The sequence below is a fragment of the Biomphalaria glabrata genome, chromosome 15 (genome assembly GCF_947242115.1).
Source record: "Biomphalaria glabrata chromosome 15, xgBioGlab47.1, whole genome shotgun sequence".
Taxonomy (NCBI): Eukaryota; Metazoa; Mollusca; class Gastropoda; family Planorbidae; genus Biomphalaria; species Biomphalaria glabrata.
Genome location: NC_074725.1, coordinates 17,447,718 through 17,469,960, shown reverse-complemented (window position 1 = coordinate 17,469,960; position 22,243 = coordinate 17,447,718). Strand labels below are relative to the sequence as shown.

Here is a 22,243-nt window from a genome sequence, read left to right as displayed (position 1 = left end):
CTGCATATTGAAGAAATATTTCATTTCGTGAGATCTCTTTTACGTTCACTTTTTTTTTTTGACATTGTGTGTGTGTGTGGGGGGGTGGGGGAAGGGGGCGCTGGCTGAGTGGTTAAGCGCTTGGCTTCCGAACCTATGGTCCTGAGTTCGAATCTCGGTGGAGACAAAGTTTTTGAGTTGCTGGAGTTTTAGGACCATTGAGTCCACCCAACTCTGTAAAAGTAAAAGTAAAGTAACCTTTGGCCACAGAAATAAATGACTTTAACATCATTTGCCCCATACATCGCAAGGTCTGAAAGGTGAAATTTTTTTTACGCATGGTCGTCAGTTGACAGTAGTAGGCCTACACACGGTTGTCAATGTAATATTTGGCAACTACCTTAGTAAATTGAATCTTTGTTTGGCACATCAGTAAAAAGGACGGCCTTAGGCCACCGCAATCTATGCGGCCGCAGCTGGCCCCGCACTTTCATAGGCCTAGCGCTAATTCTAGGTGTAAATTATTAAACTTATAACAGGGTTCCCATGGCCTGATTTTCCAGGAGCGCCTGCAAATCTGCTGAAATTACAAAATATACGAAAAAGTGCTGGAAATTTACTAAAATTATTTAAATCTCATAAAATGTCCTTAAAATTAGTCAAAATTGTCACTTTGGGGTACCATTCAATATGGTAAACGCTAATCCAACGCTCGATTTAAAAAAAAAAAAGTCTTTGTCAGCTTTCATTTCATAAAAATGTAATGCAAAGACACATTATTTTCTAATACAAATCTTAATTTTCACTTATTATCCTTATCCCTACCCTTACTAAGCCACGCGCAATCCATTTCGCATAGGGTCCCGCAATTGTTAGCCCCGGCCATGCATCAGTACATTTCAGGCCATGTCGTGCCCATTACTCGAGACTATATCCATCTACCTGAGATTCCCTACTAAGACGAAGCAAAACTATTACATTTATACCTTAGTTCAAATATTAAAAACATAAAATTCTTAGTTCTTAATTAAATATTATAATAGTAGGTGTCGATTTCCATGGGTGTAGCAGATATGGTTTGTCATAGAATCTGATTATCTTAATAAAAACTGCAACATAAAAAATAAAATATAGATATAAAAAACAACGAACGTTATTGTATAGTAAGAGTATATGAGTAAGACTGAATGATCATCAATGCATTTAAAAAAAAGTTTCGTTTCTTGGTATTGGTTTTTAAATTGTGTCGTCTGCACTTTCCTCTGCCTCTCATCATACAATGCCCTATAATAGGGCCTGCTAGATCTAGTTACTCCGTTTGAAAAGAAACAGACTATAAACTTAGGTCAAGTATGTATGGACCTATACGTCTACCTACTGGGGGGAGGGGCATTTATAATTTATAATAACAATCCCTTGTAAAAGTTCGTGGCTACGCTACGACGCATTGCTTTTTACCAAAGCTCAATTCGCGTACATTCTTAAATAGCAACCCAAAATGAAAGTTTTTATCTATTGCTAAAATGTTTCACACTGTCGTTATGTAGATCTAGCGAATTTGTAGTGGCTTGAGGACATACGCATTTTAACATTTAATTTTATCTGAGTGGTAAAGCGCTTGGATTTTAAACCGAGGGGTATCGGGTTCAAATCCCGGTGAAAACTGGGATTTTGAATTTCGGGATTTTGTTTTGAGTGGTAAAGTGCTTGGCTTCTGAACCGGGGCTCCACAGGTTCGAATCCTCGTGAAGACTGGGATATTTAGGGCGCCAAACTATAGCCTTATAGGGCCTATTAGATACTTGACATTAATGGCGGAAAAGTAAAGGTTGTAAAGTAAAGGCGATTGGTTGTTGTGCTGGTAATATGATACCGTCGTTAACCGTGGGTCAAAGAAACAGATTATCTTTTACATCATCTGCCCTATAGATCGCAAGGTCTAAAGAAAAAAAAATACATAGTCTGTCAGTCATAATGATCACGTTCTGAAAAAGAGACATTGGTAAAGAAAAAAAAAACTAACAGTTTGATAAATAAAGCAATTAAAAAAAAAAAAAAAACTGAAATGGAAAAGTGGTTTGAGTGCTGGGACAAGTCCCAAAAAGTCCATGGAGTCTGGGAGCATATAAGTCGCCTAGACCGCGCTTTCTAGTGGTGGAGGCTGTCCAGGCCTGGCCAAGCTATTATAACACACAAATATTCGCACGGCTATTGCCAAACTTCGACTCACGGTGCCCCAACTGAGGGGAAGACAAAGAAACTATGTCTCCTATTCTCTTTGACTGGCTATACTTGCTGTTCTCCCCCTGACTTGCTGTTCTCCCCCTGACTTGCTGTTCTCCCCCTGACTTGCTGTTCTCCCCCTGACTTGCTGTTCTCCCCTTGACTTGCTGTTCTCCCCATGACTTGCTGATCTCCCCCTGACTTGCTGTTCTCCCCCTGACTTGCTGTTCTCCCCCTGACTTGCTGTTCTCCCCCTGACTTGCTGATCTCCCCCTGACTTGCTGTTCTCCCCCTGACTTGCTGTTCTCCCCCTGACTTGCTGTTCTCCCCCTGACTTGCTGTTCTCCCCCTGACTTGCTGATCTCCCCCTGACTTGCTGTTCTCCCCCTGACTTGCTGATCTCCCCCTGACTTGCTGTTCTCCCCCTGACTTGCTGTTCTCCCCCTGACTTGCTGATCTCCGTCTCGACAGGTTTGGAAAACCACAAATTCTCGAACTGTATGGTGACATATATGGGTGGCATAATACGTCTCGAGAGAACATAGAACATTAGACCCCCCCCCCCCCTAAAAAAAAAGCCGTTGTTGAAGACTAGCGAATAGAAACCGGACAATGGCTTTGTCTGCATCAGGTGAAAGTCGCAACTGGGCTTGCATAGTCATGTAAAACACTTCACTCATCCTTATTCCTCGGAATCGAAGACATTGCCATTATTATTATTATTATTTTATTGAAATTGTGAATATGAAATTAGTACAAAAAAAAAAGAAAAACATACACAATTCAAAATGAATCAGGTGAAATATAAAAAAACGACATCGGTCAGATGTACACACACACTCGCAACAAATGTTCCTATTCGCAACAAGTCAGCATAGTTCTGATATGCACAATAATTAATAATTAAACAAAAATAGATCACAAATCCACCATCAGCTCAAAGTGGATACTGCCTTCTTTATCTTTTTTGTCCACCTTGATATTCCTATCCAGTGCGATACACTCCACCATGATGCCAACGTGTTTGGTAAGATTCCGGAACTGGACGAATACAAGAGGAGAGCGGTAGTTTTCCTGGTTTAGGTAAGGATAATATGCCACAGGAAATCCTTGTTGTGGGTAGTACTTAATCTCACTGGCGTGTCCCAAGTTGTCTACGTCTCCAGCGTTCTGAGAATGAGATACGAGATGCATCCATAAGGCCTCCGGATGTTAAGCAAATCACGTATGGTTTAAAAACTTGTATAATCATTTTATATTGGACCTTTCCCTCTATGGCGGATGACAATGTGTAAATAGATAGTTTTTGGTATATATGGTTTACAGAAAATAGGAACTTTTTATACGTTATGAATTGATATATGGTATTTTTTTCCCTAGCAATGGAAAATCATATTTCTAACTTCTTTCGCGTGTATCACAAAGTTATTTTATTATTTATTTGACAACAGGCCTCTTTCAATATAACTTCTATGACTTGATTTTATTTAGCTATTTCTCTCCGAATTTAGCCCGAATTCGAAATCTCTGGCAATCTTCCTTTCATTTTCTCTATATTCTTTTCTACTTTTTCTGTTTCCGCATTTAATTTCCTAAAAAAAATTATGTAAATCCAATCTTAAAAATTGAAAACGAAACAAAGATATTACTGTGCTTCAAATGTATCGTGAACATTCTAAATTAGTTTTAAATAGAACTTCAAAATGGAGATGTTCATACATTTCTTATCTTATATAATACAGACGTTACTTCAAAAAAGAAGATGATTACGTCCTACGCGTCATGCATTTAGTCATACATATTAACCAATGACTTATATTCTGCCAAGTCACTGGTTTTCCTGGCTAGCTTAAGCAACCCATTCTATGCTCTAGTAGCGCTAGGGAAGAAGGAGCATTGGTACACATTTGTCCTAGCATATGGAACGTGTAATGTGCCTTTATCTTTATGTCTTTCTGAGTATTTTATTAGCGGCCCCCGAAAGGGGAAAAGACGCTATTAGTTTTGTGCGAAATGTCTGTCCGTCTGACCGTCTGTCCGTCCGTCCCGTTTAGATCTCGTAAACTAGAAAAGATATTGAAAATCCAACATCACAATATTTTAGACCATTCAAAGTTCTGATGCAACGGCTACTTTTTTTTTCTGAAAGCGAAAAATCTAATTTTTAAAATCAGTTATGCAAGCAGTTTTTTAAGAGAAAAAGCTAATTAGTATGCATTATAAGTTAGACCTAATTTAAAATGAATAGAAATCTTGTAAACTTCATTTTTAAGAAAAAAATTTTTTGCGGAATTTTTTTAAATTTTTTTTTTTGAGGATTCGAATAAGAGTTAGCCTTTTCAAAACAATTGGATCAATTATAAGACATCAGTTAGGCCAAGGGAGGCGCGGTGGCTGAGCGGTAAAGCGCTTGGCTTCCGAACTGGGGGTCCGGGTTCAAATCCTGGTGAAGACTGGGATTTTCACTTTGGAATCTTTGGGCGCCTCTGAGTCCACTCAGCTCTAATGGGTACCTGACATTAGTTGGGGAAAAGTATAGGCGGTTGGTCGTTGTGCTGGCTACATGACACCCTCGCTAATCGTAGGCCACAAAAAACAGATGAACTTTACATCATCTGTCCTATAGACCACAACGTCTAAAAGGGGAACTAGTTAGACCAGGTTCACATCTAACTTTACATTCACTTTCACCTATCCTTTGATCTGCGGGACCGTTGGGGCACTACACAAGATCTGTTAACCTTCTTTCTCCATTCTTATCTCTCATTTGTCTTTGATATAATTTCATTTGCATGTTCTTTCTGAAAATATTGAAGCCTGCCTATAACGACCTTTTCGGGGGCCGATTTTGAGTCTGTGTTTCCACACAAACTGTCTTTTGTAACCTTGTTAAATTTTGTTTTTGTATTTGAAGATTATGGTTCAGTGTTTTATGTATAATTGCTACTTTACTTTTAAGTCTTCTATTCTGAAGGCTTTCTAAATTTAGTGATTTTACTAAAGGTGTTACTCTAGTCAAATGTGAATATTCGTTTGTTATGAATCTTACTGCTCTATTTTGTGTCTGTTCAAGTTTCTTAATGTTTTCTTGAGTTGAGGGGTCCCAAGCAGAGTATGCATATTCTATTATTGGCCTAACATTTTAGCATTATGTTCTTATTTGATTTATAGAAATTTCTTTTAATAAACCCTAATGCTTTGTTGTTGTTTTTTCTTGATAGCTTCATCAATGTGGGGGATTTCATGGCAGTTTTTCATTTATGATAACACCTAGGTATTTTGCGTTTTTAGTCTGTGTTACTGGTTTATACATGGTGACAAAAGTAAAAAATAAATCTCGCTTTTTGATTGATACAGAGTACAAAATAAAGTGTTTGACAGGCTATGCGTTTTTTTAAAGGTATAAAATATTTTATTTTGTTGATTTTTCAGCACTGCAGAATCTAAGTTTCTAAGCTCTTCTGTTTATAGAACAAAATAATTTCACTATGGCGGAAGCATTGGACTTTCACTGTAGGACTGAAAACTTATTTGAAAACAAATGGGCAACTAACTAGCTTTAAAAATGTGTGAGTTGATCAGAAGATAAACTTCCACGCATTGAGATACTGTTAGAAAAAAATAAATAAAATTTAAAGTCATTAATATTGAGTTGGCAACAGTGAAGCTCATTTTAGAGTCCTTAACATTGTTTAGTTTATCATGAACATCTCTAATAGACTGCATTTTTATATCATAGTTTAACAGCATAAAACGAAGGAACTGATTTATTCACTAAACTGACGACAGTACAATTACCCTTAGTGTGTGGTTTCCCTTATGTCTGTACATAAATAATTGTTGATGCCTTAAAATAAATTAGCCTAATAAATATGGAAGTGGTTAAATTTGGGGTTCTTGGTCACTTCACCCCCGGTCGTTTTATCCCGTGGTCATTTATTCCTCTTTTAAAATTAATAACAATTGTAAAAAAGTAAAAATTTTGCTTTGCTGGACCAAGAGCGCTATTCGCAGATAAAGCCAATGCAATTTTTGTATTCATTTTTATTATGACAAAATCTGTAAAGGTTGAATCTAAAGTATCTTATTGTGATTCCTATCTTCTTCTATGTGCGCACAAATTGCAGAGGACAAGAGAAGAGCGCTGGCAGAAGAAAAGCGTCAGAGAAAAAAGCAAGGCCAATGACGCTAACTCCAGCTGAAATAGCCTGCCCAGTGTGCAGCCGAACATTCCGGGCTCACATAGTTCTTACCAGCCACATGAGGAGGCATAAAACCCCAGTGCAAAGCCCTCACCCACCTGGATGACAAAAGTGGTTATCATAGATCGAACCACGATGGACGAACTATATATATATAGTATATTAAATGTAAAAAAAACCCAAAGAAATGATAATCGATTTTCGTAGGGACAAGAAGGAAAATGATATTGTTTCTGTAGCTGGAGAGACTATTGAAATGGTGCAAACCTTTAAATATCTTGGTACTATCCTAGACAATAAACTAAATTTTACTGCAAATACTGATTATATCAGCAAAAAAGGGCAGCAACGATTACGACTACTAAGAAAACTGTCCTCGTTTAATGTTAGCGAAAAGGCCTTGGCTATGTTTTATCACGCTCACATCTGCAATATTTTAAGTTTCAATATCACTGCCTGGTATGGCAATCTGAGCATTAAAAATAAAAATAAACTTAATAGAATCCTAAATGCTGCTGGCAAAATCATTGGCAAAAAACAAACCCCATTTGGGCAGTTGTTTGAGACAAACATCTATAAAAAAGCTAACAAGATCCTCGAAATAAAGAATCACCCTTTGTGTCAGGATTTTGTGATTTTACCATCACAAAAGAGATACAAGACACCGATAGCAAAGACAAACAGACACAAACACTCTTTTGTTCCCCTGGCAATCAAATCATTAAATAAGAACAATCTGGTATAAACTTTGTCACATGTAAATTATGAGTGAGTCTGGTGTGAATGTACACTTTGGTTTCTTATAGTTATAATGTTTTTTGTTTGGTGTAATGCACAAATTGTAAGACAAATTTCCTTACGGATAATAAAGATTATTATTATATATATATATATATATATATATATATATATATATATATATATATATATATATATATATATATATATATATATATATATCTTCTTCTATCCCTAAACGATTATTGATATTTTACCTCTCCATGACAGTGCACCCAGATTTGATCTGGTGTGTAGATATTTTGGATGTACTCAGGAACTTCAGACTCTGTCCTAATTTCCGTTTTTGTCCATGGATTTGGCGTCCAGCCATACACCTGGTCAATAAAAAAATATTCATTAACGCGACTTAACAAAAAGACATTAAAAAGAATTGTAAGATGCATTTCGTTGTCGAAGCAAAGTAACCGTGGGCCCGGGTTCTAGAATATGGTGATCATAGGATGCGCTATTAACAAATACTTGTATTGAAAAATGTTTAACCTTTAACATCTTCTACATATTTTATCTTGACGTTTCAACTAGACTCTAACTATCTTACTGTTAGGATAAAATGACGGCACAAAAAAATTATTGTCTGCGTGTTATGATTATTTACTTTATTTAGTTTCAATAGGACGCAAGGCTGTCCGTCTTTCAAGCCATAACCATTTTCTTCATTACAATGTTCTGTCAGTGCAGAGATGTTGAAGTAGCAATGGTCTCTAGCAAGTGGTCTTGTCTCATTTATACTGCTGCAGTCTACAGCATCTGTCTGGTTTTGGTACTCTGCAACATATCATCAAGTAATCAATGGTCGCATTTCATATCACCTCTAGGCAAACAAAGTATTTGAGGTCGAAAGATAATATTTGATTATATATTCTTGGCATTTTTCTTTTTGCAAATATATATTTAAGTTACAAGTACGTTATTAAACAGTAAATGTCAATGAAACTTATTGAAAGACACATATTTATACAATTACGAAAGGTTGCCATCAATAGAGGCGTAGTAAGGGGGGAAGGGGGGGGGCACGTAGCTCCTAACCCTCAGGTTGCCAAAAATTATAAGTAACTGTAGGTATTTTAGTTAGGTTATTTGTAGGCCTATTATATTATTATTATATACTTTTTATTTATAAGCCTATCTTTCTATGTGATGTTCATGGAAAATGTGTGTGTGTGTGTGTGGGGGGGGGTGCCAATAAAGTTTCTTGCCCCGGGCGCACGTTTTGCTCACTACGCCTCTGTTCTGTCTTTTATTTTACCCCAGATCTGTGTATTTTTGTGGGCGTGTGTGTGTTTTGGCTCTGAACTTGTAGTAACTAGCTATCCTGCTTTACCGGGCATAGTTGCATATTTAAATGTAGTTAGTATGTGCTATGTAAAAAATTAAACTTTAATGTGTCTGGTGTTGTAAAATTTTATATTGAAAGCAACATTGAGATGCATTTAGAGTTTAGTTTTAGACCCTACTTCTGAAATTTAGAAATATTTTCTTTGTTTGTTTTAGATAATTCATTTTTATTTATATTAATCTTGAGTCTTGAGCATTTCAGTTCCCTGAATAATTCGTTTCTATTTAGCTTTCAACCAATAAAACAAAACAAAAAGATCAAACAACTTGTAAGACTGTATGGATTCAGTGCTTACTGTGAATTATCGTGTTGATGCTTTTGACGTAAGATTCGAGCTCCTTAACATCATGTGACACACGTATCAAGGTGGTTTGAATATCAGGCATTGGGCGGAATCCCAAACCTGCAAATAATATGAAGTTAATGTAAATTAAACAAGCTAATGTGATTAATGGCTTACTAGAGTATATTGTAGCTGTCACATTTACATCTGAAAAACATTTACATAAGCAGGCTGTTGCCTGGCTCCCTTGATTTATATAGAACGAAATATACCATACAAAATTAGTTTTCCTAAAGCCCAAGAAGAATGAGTTGCTTTTTGTTTTAGTCTTGTTAAATATCCAAGATGATTTTTTAAAGCCCAATACCCTTATATAAATTTATATATTTCTCTCCAAGAAAGGAACAGCTTGATTTAGTGTGTGAAATTTATACATATTCATACATTTTTCAACATTTCAAAATATACTGCACTAATTGGATTGAGAATGAAAATGTACGCTGTCGTATTTTTCAGTGTTCTGTCTCTTTTTAGAAGTAAGTGCGGACCCAAAACTGTTTTGTCTGACCTGGATTCCCACGTAATAAACTGCTGTCTCCTTGGAGTTTTGGCTCAACATCGTCTATGGTCTTGTTAAAAATGACGACATTGGAAACGAAGAATGCGCTCAGAACGCCGAAGAAGATGATATAGAAAACTGTAATCTCAACTGCAACATACAAAAAGTTCACATTAATTCTGGAAACTCTAAATAAACTCTTGGGCTTATTACCATCTGTAGGCCTAGTTCCAATGTTATCTTTAAATCTATTGGATAAGTCAAACTAATTTCAAAATTTAAAAAAGGTCGCCAATTGGGCTTGCTAAAATTATCAAATCCATCTACAATTTAGATTGAATGATATAAAATTATATTTAAAGACCAAGAGAGACATAAAGAATGAGAAAGAGTGAGAAAAATGGAGACAGTGAGAGATAAAAAAAAAAGGAATAAAGAGAGAATTATAGATATAGAGATTGATACATAGTGTGGATTAGCTACTAGCATTTACTTACAATTAAGAGCACATTTCTAACATGAAAAGAATAAAGCATTTCTGTGATAGAAGGTCAACGTTCGTCCGTCTCCCTCCCCCCTCCCGGCCTCTTCAAAGTAAGTGTAAGGAACTTTTGTGTGTGCGCAAGTAAACGGTGTTTGACATCTATGAAGTTAATATTATTTTTTAAAATGCCTATTTTCTTTTCATTGACTGACATGGAATGTAGTTTTTATTTTTTGTATTATTTTTAGACCGATCTCAACTGTTAATACTCCCAACTTCTAACTCAATGAAACGGATGCTTTTTTTTTTTAATTTCAAATTCAGTTCCCTCCCATTTATTAATTTTCAGTGTACAATTTCATGTACAATTTTTACTAATCGGTATTCAATTAAAATTATTCTCCAATTAATTGTTTCCGAAACATCTCCTTCTCTTAGTGACCTTAGAGAGCTCGAGTTACTTCTCTTACCTTCACTCTTCTGTCATCCACCCAATACAGTTCGCGTTTCCGTAGACCCGATTAGTCGTCTAGCGGATCGAAGCTACTTAGGTATGATAGGTTTTGCTTGATAGATCTAGGTCTAGTTCTGGATACAATCGGAAGAAAGTATGAAATGGGTCTAGGAACAACTATTCGGCAACGCGTGTTACACTCATGGTAAAGAGGGAGTCGGTGGTTTGAGGCACGAGTGTAATCAAGGGCGATCCAGGATGGTTTGGGGGGAGAGGAGGGCCACGACTTTTTGGAAACTCTAACCCCCTTGTATATCAACCTTTATGTTTGTAAAATGTTTTACATGTTTCGGATGTCCCTTCAGTGTTGTAGATAATCTACATCCTAGTCCAAACATCCCGCAGGATGACGGGGGGAGGCAGCGGTTATGGTATTAGCGCGGGGACCATCGAGACGACCGAACGACAGTCCAGCGCGCTTACCGCACGACCAGGCAGCCATCCAAAGTATATATCCTAAGATGCACGTACTTACGTACTAAACATATCCACCTTAATTTCAACCAATCATACCGAGAAGAGAGCTATTAGAAAACGAAGAGAGTGTTTAACGAATGGACGGTAAATGTGTTCGTGCGCAGGCCTCTAATTTGGTGACATGAAAATTTGATATTTAGTCAGGGATTCTGGCCAATTTGTAATAAAAATAGACCGTTCTTATTGTGTGATTAAGACAGGATACTTCAAATGTTGTTTTCAATTTTGTACGCTTTAACTCACTTTGTAATTCAATGACACAATATCTTCTTACTGAGCGTATCCCCATAAACAGGTCAAAGTCAAATAGTTATATGGTTTTCTTTGATCTACCATTGCATTGGTTTTAAATAAAGACGTTGAATTAAAAGTCAGAGACCAGAGTTTCTCAACTAAATGATCTTTTTGTTTCTTCAAGGGACAAACAACTCTTTTGTATTTATTTTGTTCTTATAAGTCCATATTTGACACATCAAATTAAAAAGGACATTATTACCATTAATCAGTGATAAAAAAAGATAAAACAATAGATAGAACGGCACATTATTACCTTTAATCAGTAATAAAACAATAGATAAAAAGACACATCATTACCTCAAGTAAGAAATTGTATGCTTTCTTTGCAAATGCTGTAAAAAAAAATCGACTCAAAAAACGTCTTGCAGAAGACATTTAAATACATCTCCTCCAATGCGATTCTATTAGTCATTTTCAATAATGTGAACGGTCGAATTTCTCCCACGCGACGCATAGTCGCTCGGTTATGAATTATGATGATCTGGTGACGATCAGGCCTATAACTGACGTATTTATGTTTTTTTAAAATGTCTTACATATGCCTTCTTCGGCCTTGACCTTTATTTGACATACACGGTTTCTAGTAGGATGAAGTATGAGCTGTAGAAACCAGCATAGCCTATTTCTACAGTTCATAATGTATGAGACTACCAGATGTCCGTCAAAAGAATTACATGTCTTTTTTTAGGTCGCTTCCTTTGTCCGGCAGGCACTGACCTCAAGTGTGAAACTGTGTCCATCTTTCGCTCTTCATATCTAGTTTGTTCCCTCCATCCCAGTTGCGCTACGGCCCGTGGAGGGCTCTGGCCTTCTTCATCGCATCCTTCTATTCAGATCTCACTTCAGCTTTTCGTCTCTATGTCCAAACTCTTTCATCTCTATGTCCGAACTCTTTCGTCTCTATGCCCGAACTCTTTCGTCTCTACGCCCGAACTCTTTCGTCTCCATGCCCGAACTCTTTCGTATCCATGTCCGAACTCTTTCGTCTCTATGTCCGAACTCTTACGTCTCCATGTCCGAACTCTTTCATCTCCATGTCCGAACTCTTTCGTCTCCATGTCCGAACTCTTACGTCTCCATGTCCGAACTCTTTCGTCTCTATGTCCGAACTCTTTCGTCTCTATGTCCGAACTCTTTCGTCTCCATGTCCGAACTGTTTCGTCTCCATGTTCGAACTGTTTCGTCTCCATGTCCGAACTCTTTCGTCTCCATGTCCGAACTCTTTCGTCTCCATGTCCGAACTCTTACGTCTCCATGTCCGAACTCTTTCGTCTCTATGTCCGAACTCTTTCGTCTCTATGTCCGAACTCTTTCGTCTCTATGTCCGAACTCTTTCGTCTCCATGACCGAACTCTTTCGTCTCTATGTCCGAACTCTTTCGTCTCCATGCCCGAACTATTTCGTCTCCATGACCGAACTCTTTCGTCTCCATGACCGAACTCTTTCGTCTCCATGCCCGAATTATTTCGTCTCCATGCCCGAACTATTTCGTCTCCATGCCCGAACTCTTTCGTCTCTATGCCCGAACTCTTTCGTCTCCATGCCCGAACTCTTTCGTCTCTATGTCCGAACTCTTTCGTCTCCATGCCCGAACTCTTTCGTCTCCATGTTCGAACTCTTTCGTCTCCATGTTCGAACTCTTTCGTCTCTATGACCGAACTCTTTCGTCTCCATGCCCGAACTCTTTCGTCTCCATGTTCGAACTCTTTCGTCTCCATGACCTAACTCTTTCGTCTCCATGTCCTAACTCTTTCGTCTCCATGTCCTAACTCTTTCGTCTCCATGACCTAACTCTTTCGTCTCCATGCCCGAACTCTTTCGTCTCTATGTCCGAACTCTTTCGTCTCCATGCCCGAACTCTTTCGTCTCCATGTCCGAACTCTTTCGTCTCTATGTCCGAACTCTTTCGTCTCCATGTTCGAACTCTTTCGTCTCCATGTTCGAACTCTTTCGTCTCCATGTCCGAACTCTTTCGTCTCCATGTCCGAACTCTTTCGTCTCCATGTCCGAACTCTTTCGTCTCCATGCCCGAACTCTTTCGTCTCCATGTCCTAACTCTTTCGTTTCCATGCCCGAACTATTTCGTCTCCATGACCGAACTATTTCGTCTCCATGCCCGAACTATTTCGTCTCCATGCCCGAACTATTTCGTCTCTATGCCCGAACTATTTCGTCTCTATGCCCGAACTATTTCGTCTCTATGCCCGAACTCTACATTGCTGTACTTCTGCCTCGACATCGTCAATCCATCGTATTTATTTTATTGCACTTGTATATTATCCGGCAATTGAATTCAATCTTTCACTTATAAATGATCTACAAGTCCATGTGATACTGATGTTCTAGAGGTCAAGTTGCAGTTGCAAAGCAGAAAGATTACAAGTTTTAGACATCCTCCATCATTATCAGTGGTCTTTGTATCTTCAGTACTGTGAAGAAACAACGTTTTAGTCAGAACTCTTCAATCTGTGCATTTTTCTTTTTTTTTTCTTTTTTAAAGAAAGGTTTCGCTTATCATTGCACAGTGGCGGCAAAGTGAACAACGAAAGAGACTCCCCATTGGTTCCTTGAGAGGTAGTAAATTATTCTCACAGAAGTACAAGCCAAAGAAAATGTTGCTCCGTCTGAGAATGGTGATCTTTAATATAGCAGTTTTACAGATATAGATTCATCCAATTGTAAGCCAATTTTTTTTTTTTAAATTTGCTTTGGCTTTTATTTTTGGTCTTTTTTTTTTTAAGTTTTTTTTTCTCCTCCTTTCTGTCCTTCCATGTGCGTGTAGGTGTCTTGTAGGTGTCTTGTAGGTGTCCTGTAGGCCTAATCTTAAGATTTCAGGAAATCCTTTGACGCTTACGGCGCTCCCCATCGCTGGGTGGGATGGGGACTGAATTGTGTATATTTTGGGGGCGTCACAAGTCAAAGGTTGAGAAACACTGAAGTTAACATAGACCCTAGTTAATAAAAGTAAGAGAAGTTACGTAGAAACAAAAATGGGAAAGGTTACATGGATTTTAAAAAATACTTTTATGTGGAAGAATTTAATATATAGTCTAAATACAAAACATGAAAATAAAAGAATGCAAAAAAAAAAAAATAAAAATAAAACGAATCAAAAACAAAATAAACGAATCAAAAACAAAATAAACGAATGTACTCACACCAACTTTTTCTCCCTCGCCCTAAAAACTCCTTCGTTTGGCTATTCCATAGAAATGTACAGAAATCAGCGGCATTTTTACGAATTGCGTCTACGTCGATAAAATCCATAATTTATTTGTCGTTATTGGATAAAGTGTCTACAAATGTATCTATAGGTAATAATATGCTAAACTGGAAAGGGTAGGCTGCTATGTCTTTTTTTTTTTTTTAATGGTTGGAATCTCCCTAAATATGACAGCAGTTAGCTCAGAGAAAGGGGGTGAGGGATTGGAGCGCAAATCAAGCCCGTCCCGATATCTGAGGGTTATCTAGACGGCCTTGGACAAATACGGGAAAAAAAAGGGGTCAATTAAAACTATACTTCTCTAAATTTAAGACTCACTTCTTAGGAATAATCAAATGACACACTTGGCTCGGCCTAGGCAATATTTTTTTCTAATTATGGGAGTAAAATGTCAAATGCTCATTCTCTTTGAAACGCCTGGCGCTTTGGACTGTCGTCACGTAGACTCCAAGATCGAGCCCTGCCCGCTCCCTGCCGTTCTGCATGAGGTTATGGCTAGGGAGTATAATCGTCATTACTAATGGAAAGTCCGGTATGTATAAAATAAAACAAAGATTATCATTTTGTTTGTCTTCCACCCCACTTTTAAAATGGAAACTTTTGATAAAGAAAAGAATTGCTGGGTAAACACGTACAGACATTATATATATATATATATAAGGCTTGTCTCCGAGTGCATCTTACATAATACTACCATTTAAAGCTCAAATAACATGATAGTATAGCCGACATCTAGCCCTATTGCACTCTCTGTCGACCTACCTTTTTTTGGACCCCTCTGCCTATTTGTTCCATCCTGAAATCCAAGACTGATTTATTTAATTTTAAACATTGTAATTCAACTCTCCAGTCCTTCACAGCAAATGGAATGTTGCCTGGTCGCGTGGTAGGCCCTTAACGTCTTTGGTCTAAAGGATCCCAGTTAAAATCGAGGAAAGAATGCCCCAAACTTTATCTCACCTCTTGTGAGTGAGGTTAGTGGTCGCGAAGAGAGAGAGAGAGAGAGAGAGAAAGAGAGAATGAGAGAGAGAGAGAGAAAAGGAGAGGGAGAGAAAGAGAGAGAGAGAGACAAAAAGAGAAAAAGAGAGAGAAAGAGAGAGAATCAAATAATTATAAAATAATAAGGTGTTGTGTCATCATTGTGTATTGACTATGTGCAGATCTAGATAAGTTCCAGTTACTATCTGAAGTAACCACCAAATGGGACAGCGATTCGAGTCTAGCGTGGTACACTTATGGTAAAGTAGAAGTCAGAGGTTTGAAGCATGAGTGTCGTCAAGGGCGGATTCAAAACTTTTGAGAGGGCGATTAAAAAAAAAAACAAACTTGCCGTGGTACGGTGATTACTTGCTCAATTTATTTATAAATTTCAAACATTTTAAAGACATTGAAGATTAAAAGAGTTAGGCCTAGATAAGAGAGTTAACTGAAGGGGAGGGGGAGGTGCAAATCGCGGTCACGGCAATTAAAACAAATATATAAGATCTATTTCCAAATTATAAAAAAAAAAGTTTGTCCATTTTAAGTCATAGTACAAATCAATTAAGACTTTTGGGTAGGAGCCTGTGAAATTTCATTTTGTTTTTATTACAAAGCTTGTATCAACTCCTGTATGTCTGGTAGGCCGACAGGTTATTTCTCCCACAACAACAACAAGGTTATAAGGACAGTTTGTGTGGAAACACAAACTTAAAATCGGCCCTCAAAGTGGTCCGCTCAGGAAGGTAAAAGGGCAGATTTTAATATTAATATTTTTCTACATTCAGAAAGAATATCAGAAACTATCAACTACAAAATATCAACAACTACAGCCCTCCGTCGATAAGCAAGGTTACAAAGACAGTTTGTGTGGAAACACAAACTCAAAATCGGCCCCCGAAGTGGTCCACCCAGGCAGGTAAAAAGTCAGGTTTCAATATTTTCGGAAAGAATATCAGTATGAAATTCAACAAAGACAACTGACAGAGAAGAATGGAGAAAGAAGGTTGACAGATCTTGTGTGGTGCCTCAAGGGACAACTAAAGCAATATAGTATAATAATCCCGACTCTCTTCACTAGCTGGAAAATACGTTTATAGTGTGAATTTTACACCAGTGGTCTACTTTCGCCTGCATGGTAGAATAATGATATCAATCTACAGCAAATAGTGTCAACTAATAACCCGATAAAGATTTTGAACATTCACTTTATTTATTGCGCAGTTTTCTCATTATACAATCGATTTTTAATTAGATACAGCCGAAGTAGAGATTTACAACTAGAGAGATGTATAGTTTAAAGCTAGAAGGACCATCTACAATTTAGAAGACCCAGTTTCTTAAAGAGAACTTCAGAAATTTATATTAAAGGAGTTATCTTATCTTATATGATACAGGCATTAGCTTACTTCAATTAAAAAAAAAAAAAAAGATGATTACGTCCTACGGGTCATGCATTTAGTCATGCATATTAACCAGTGACCTAAATTCTGTCAAGTCACTGGTTTTCCTGGCTAGCTCAGGCAACCCATTCCATGCTCTAATAGCACTAGGGAAGAAGGAGCATTTGTACAAATTTGTCCTAGCATATGGGACGAGGAATGTGCCTTTCTCTTTGTGTCTTTCAGGGTATTTTATTAAATTTTGTTTTTGTATTTGAAGATTATGGTTCAGTGTTTTATGTATAATTGCAACTTTAATTTTGAGTCTTCTGTCCTGAAGGCTTTCTAGATTGAGTGATTTTACTAAATGTGTTACACTAGTCAAATGTGAATATTCGTTTATTATGAATCTCACTGCTCTATTTTGTGTCTGTTACAGTTTCTTAATGTTTTCTTGAGTTAGGGGTCCCAAACAGAGGATGCATATTCTATTATTGGCCTAACCAAGGTTAAATGACATTTTAGTTTTATATTCGTATTTGATTTATAGACATTTCTCTTAATAAACCCTAATGCTTTGTTTGATTTTTTGATAGTTTCATCAATATGGGGATTCCATGACAGTTTTTCATTTATTATAACACCTTGGTATTTTGCGTTTTTAGTCTGTGTTACTGGTTTACCATGAATAAGATAAGTGGAATTAATTTGTTTTAGTTTTTTTTTGTTACTCTTAATAACTGTCATTTTTCTGGGTGGAAAGACATGCTCCAGTTTGATTCGGTTGATTCCCATTTCTGTAATTATTATTACAGTTTGTTTTCTCCCTATCAGAAAATCTTCAATCCACTGATGCAATGGACCATTAATGCCGAAATATTTTAATTTTTTAAGCAAACTATGGTGGTGGTCAAAAGCCTTGGAAAAATCTAGTTAGATATCATCTTTTTGCTCTCTATCATCTAAATCCTTTGAAAAATCATCAATTAGTCATGTTAGTTGTGTTTCACATGATCTATATTTCCTAAAGCCATGTTGGTATGGAGTACAGGAGTAAGGACCTTATTTTTTTTTAAAGTGCTTTATTATGTTACTACATATTATGTGTTCTAGGATTTTACATGTGATGCTGGTCTGTAGTTTCTTGGGTCAGATGTTTCTCCTTTTTTAAATAGAGGGGTGACCTTAGCTTCTATCCAGTCCATTGGTACTCGGCCCTGGTTAAGAGATGCCTGAAAAAAGTATTTTAAACACTGGTGCTAGCTCATTGCTTAGTTATTTGAGTAATCTATCTGGAATACCATCAGGTCCAGACGCTTTATTTGGTTTGATGTTGGCTAATAGTTTTTGGATTCCCTTTTCTTGTATTTCTATATCTCCTATATTGTCTAATTGGTTCAAATTAAGTAGGCCCTAATATGTCTTTGTCTCCTGTGGCTGAGAATGCTAATACAAAGTATTTATTTAGGATGTTTCGCTAATGTTCGTGTTTAAACTATTGTGTGTAGGTATTCGGCAAGATACACACGGAATGACTTGATACAAGCTCCATACAAAAAAACATCAACACAGACTGCTCATTGGACTTGAATCAAGAAACAAACAAAACTGGTAGGCGTGCGAGTTGTTTCGCATTCCTTAGAAATAACAACAACTTACAAAACGGGAAATAAAATGATCAACAATAAAGCTGTTTTTTGTTGTTTTTTTTTTTTGTAAATAGGCCAAACCGACGTCTGCACTCTTCACTCAAACTTAATGTAGGCCTAGTGTCATAAAATAGGCCTACTTGGTATCCAGTTGAAAAGAAACAGACTATAAACTCAAGTATGGATGTGCCTAGACGTCTGCCTACTAGCGTGAAATCGTCATTTCTGAGTCTGACAACATTCCCTGGTAAAAGATTGTGGTTACGCTACGACGTATGACCTATACCACCGCACAAACGTACAGACATTTCTAGCGTAACATGTAATGAATGCCTAGATCTAGCTAGTTGACCTTCTACTGGCGAGGGCTCGAGGTGACACATGTCTAAGTCTCTTTAAATTGAATCTAAAGTGACCAGATACTTGGGGAACGAAAGCAGGACACATGTCGATCATTAGACATAAAAAGAACTGGCTCAGAATTATCTCAAGCAATATTTCATTCAACAATTTAGACGCTATTACACATACACGCACAATGTAGACTTACTGTAGGCCTACACGCACACACACTAATTTAATTAATTGCATGCTTTGTGAAACGTTTCTCCAAGATAGATCACATGTCTGTGCGAGCCATCTGAAAGCGTGAACCTCTCTCTGACATACTCTGCACACTATACGTTCAAGTTTACGATTACCGCTGCTACATCACTTTTCTAACCAACTCGCGTCACCCAAATATTAAGTCGCTTGTGTATTTCTTTGAGGAGGAACCTTTTCAAGTTTAAATCCTTCTTTTCATGCATTTCTGAACTGAGTCGTCAATGGCAGATGATACTTCAAGAGCACTAGCATTCTGTCCTTCAATAAACAGAACTTATGCATGGAGTATTGCCGCAATGTTGTGTACAAAATGCAGCCACAATTCAGCACACGAGTTTTCAAAGAAAAGATTATGGCGGGGCATTTCTCTTGTGAAAAGAAGTCTGATTTCAAAGTAATTCAAAGCATGATATAATTTAGGTTTAAACAGTCACTCCACCGAAAGCTTCAGAACTAACCACCTGGTTTTTCCATATCTCAAATTCTTCTATATTCTAAATTGACGAATTTGTTGTTGTTTTGTTCCCGCGAAGTGTGGCACATAGAATTGTATCGTCAGGGGAAACAATTTCAATTTATTGTAGGCTCGAAGCATCCGTGAACACTGTCAAAAATTGGGCATCACTAGCCTGCTTCTTTACTTTGTTCAGTACATAGGGACCAAACCTTTAGTAACGATTGCTTCTCATTATAAAAAAAAAATGTTTCTCGAGTCTTAGTTCGAACTTTAGGTCTGGAGCCTCCATGGTGGAAGGCCGGCGTGCTAGCCACTGAGCTATTCGAGTACTTATAAAAATAGAAGGTTTTAGTGACATTGTTAGTTTGAAATTTGTAACAAATGACCTGATTCTCTACTCAAGGCTTATCTTCCCTAAGCTTAGTACATTTTCTAAATAAAATTAAATTAATTAATTACGAATGATTGAGTAGCAAATTAGTAATTTTTAAAAAATTGATTCTTGTGTTGTTGTTGGGAAGTGGAACAAAACAACAAGTGCAAGATTCCACCCAGACAGGCAGTAAATATTATCTATTTATAGACACCGGTACTTACACAAATGTGCCTATTTTTTTGTTTTGTGAATGAGTGTCTAATGTATCAAAAGTTCTACAGGATTATCAGAAGGAACTAGGACGCAAGTGTTTTTAGTTACGTGGTGTGAAGATTTGTCGCTTAGCGGCAAAGCGTTTGGCTTCCGAACCGGGGGTCCGGATTCGAATCCTGGTGAAGATTGAGATTTTTAATTTCGGACTCTTTGGACGCCTCTGAGTCCACCCAGCTTTAATGGGTACCTGATATTAGTTGGGGAAAAGTAAAGGCGGTTGGTCGTTGTGCTGGCCACATGACACCCTCATTAACCGTAGGCCACAGAAACAGATGACCTTTTACATCATCTGCCCTATAGACCCCAAGGTCTGAAAGGGGAACTTTACTTGTAGATCGATTAGTTATTTTCGTCTGTTAAAAGGTCGAGTAGGCATAACAGTTAACATTTTGGGTGCATGCTTTCAGAGACCTTCTTTGTGTTAATATCTTTCATCGCTGTACTTCAGTGCTATCCAATGCACTGTAGTTTGAAAATGTTAGCAGATGACCTGATTCTCCTACTCAAGGCTGTTCTTCCGTCGGCTTAGTGTGCTTTCCTCGAGGTGAAATGTGTACCGGTGTCATAATATAATCTGAACCGGTACTCTAAATCAGGAAACAATTCATGATCCGTGCACCGTGTTAACCGGAACACAGTTGACACAGATGAAAAACTGCTAACCACACTTATAGTCAGCTTCAACGGAAATAGCACGTGTAAATAACTTGACGGAAAACTAAAAACAAAAGGTAAATTATACATGAACCCTGGGGATGCGAGTTTCCGTTTCCGGTAATCATCAGTTTTTGTCTAATTAAAGTTGCAGACATCCCTTAAAAATAGATTACGTCCTACACATCCATGTGTTCATTAGCCTACCCATGCCACATATGCGGCGGGGTTTTTAAAGCGAGGATTGCACTTTACAGTCATCTTCGAGTCCATAGGAAATGAGAAATGTGCTCATCTTCGACTACGGAGGAGGAGCTATATATAACCAGTGGTCAGTTGTGCATGTTAATTCATCTCATCATCTCATCTGTCCCTTTACTTTCGTAGTTGGGGTGCTGTGATAATTCCACTAACCAAATCCCGCCAAATTTCCCGGTCAGGAGCTGTTCTTAGCACGATATCAAGAGAAAGGCCTGGTCCATTCTTTTACGTTGTCCAGCTAGCTTTTCTTTGGACGGCCTTTTCTTCGTGCTCCCTCCACTGGACCTTGAATAATGTCTTTTGATAGTGACTCATGTCTTACAATCTGATCAAACCGAATTTAGGAAATTTAGGCCCCGGTTAGGCCCTATATCTCTGCTTTCGGCACTTCACGGTATTGAGGAGCTCTTTCTTCTTGCCAGCCAGAGTGTGGACTTGTTTTGTTTTCTTTTCCTGCTAACTGATACCCAGCATTTTTCTGTAGCATGTTAACTAAACACTATTGAATTATTGGTTTTCGTGGCTGATTCTACAACCCGTTCCATGCTGGCACTAGAAAAAGAAAGAGCACTCGTGTGAACTTGTTCTAACTTACAGAGCAAGACATGCGCCCTGAATTATTGTTTAAAACTATTATTCAGCGCTTATTAACCAATGTTTATGATGCTGTTAGAAATAATAAGCACGAGGTGAGCTTTATATTAAAGGATCCATACATCAGGTACATCCGAGGCATTGTATCATATTTTTTACAGTATTATTTGTTCTATTTCTACCTGCAGACTGCAGTAGTGTAACCTTTGAACCAAGATTATGTTTTTGTCCGCCTTAGATCGTGACCTCCGTGACCCCATATCGAAGATGCCGCTTAGATCAACGAATCTGATGTACATAGCCTACGACTTGGGTAATTCTATGGTCAAAACGTTGTTATGGTACGATTAGGAATTAATTATTTGTTTCAGAAATAGGGGAAGTTTTAGACTAAGAGACAATGACGTGACTAGTAGAAAACAAGACTAGGCTTTTAGACAGAACGAAATATCAGCCAACTTAGACTACTTCCAGGACGTAGAGAGCTGACATTCGACTACTACCAGGACGCATTAGAGACAGGAAGCCCTAGATAAACGTAGAGAGCTGACATTCGACTACTTCCAGGATGCAGTAGAGGTAGGAAGCCCTTGATAAACGTAGAGGGCTGACATTCGACTACTTCCAGGACGCAT

The 22,243-nt window shown here is 37.7% G+C and overlaps 1 protein-coding gene across 1 annotated transcript; it reads right to left on the bottom strand.

Moving 5' to 3' along the window:
• Window positions 1-2,961: 2,961 nt before the first annotated feature.
• Window positions 2,962-14,645, bottom strand: LOC106064905 (sodium/potassium-transporting ATPase subunit beta-like). The gene is made up of 6 exons (XM_056011845.1): window positions 14,314-14,645; window positions 9,393-9,533; window positions 8,837-8,944; window positions 7,801-7,970; window positions 7,400-7,519; window positions 2,962-3,372 (listed from the first exon to the last, which is right to left on the bottom strand). Exons 1-6 carry the CDS (start codon window positions 14,420-14,422, stop codon window positions 3,121-3,123), a joined length of 900 nt encoding a protein of 299 aa, XP_055867820.1. The 5' UTR covers window positions 14,423-14,645; the 3' UTR covers window positions 2,962-3,120.
• Window positions 14,646-22,243: the final 7,598 nt, after the last annotated feature.

Excerpts from the sequence above, each read along its gene's own strand:
- LOC106064905 (XM_056011845.1), bottom strand. The coding sequence starts at position 14,422 with ATGGATTTTATCGACGTAGACGCAATTCGTAAAAATGCCGCTGATTTC. Across the intron at positions 9,534-14,313 it reads GCGAGGGAGAAAAAGTTGGT|TTGAGATTACAGTTTTCTAT; the intron begins GTGAGTACATTC and ends TGTATGTTGCAG. Across the intron at positions 3,373-7,399 it reads GGGTGCACTGTCATGGAGAG|AACGCTGGAGACGTAGACAA; the intron begins GTAAAATATCAA and ends TCTCATTCTCAG.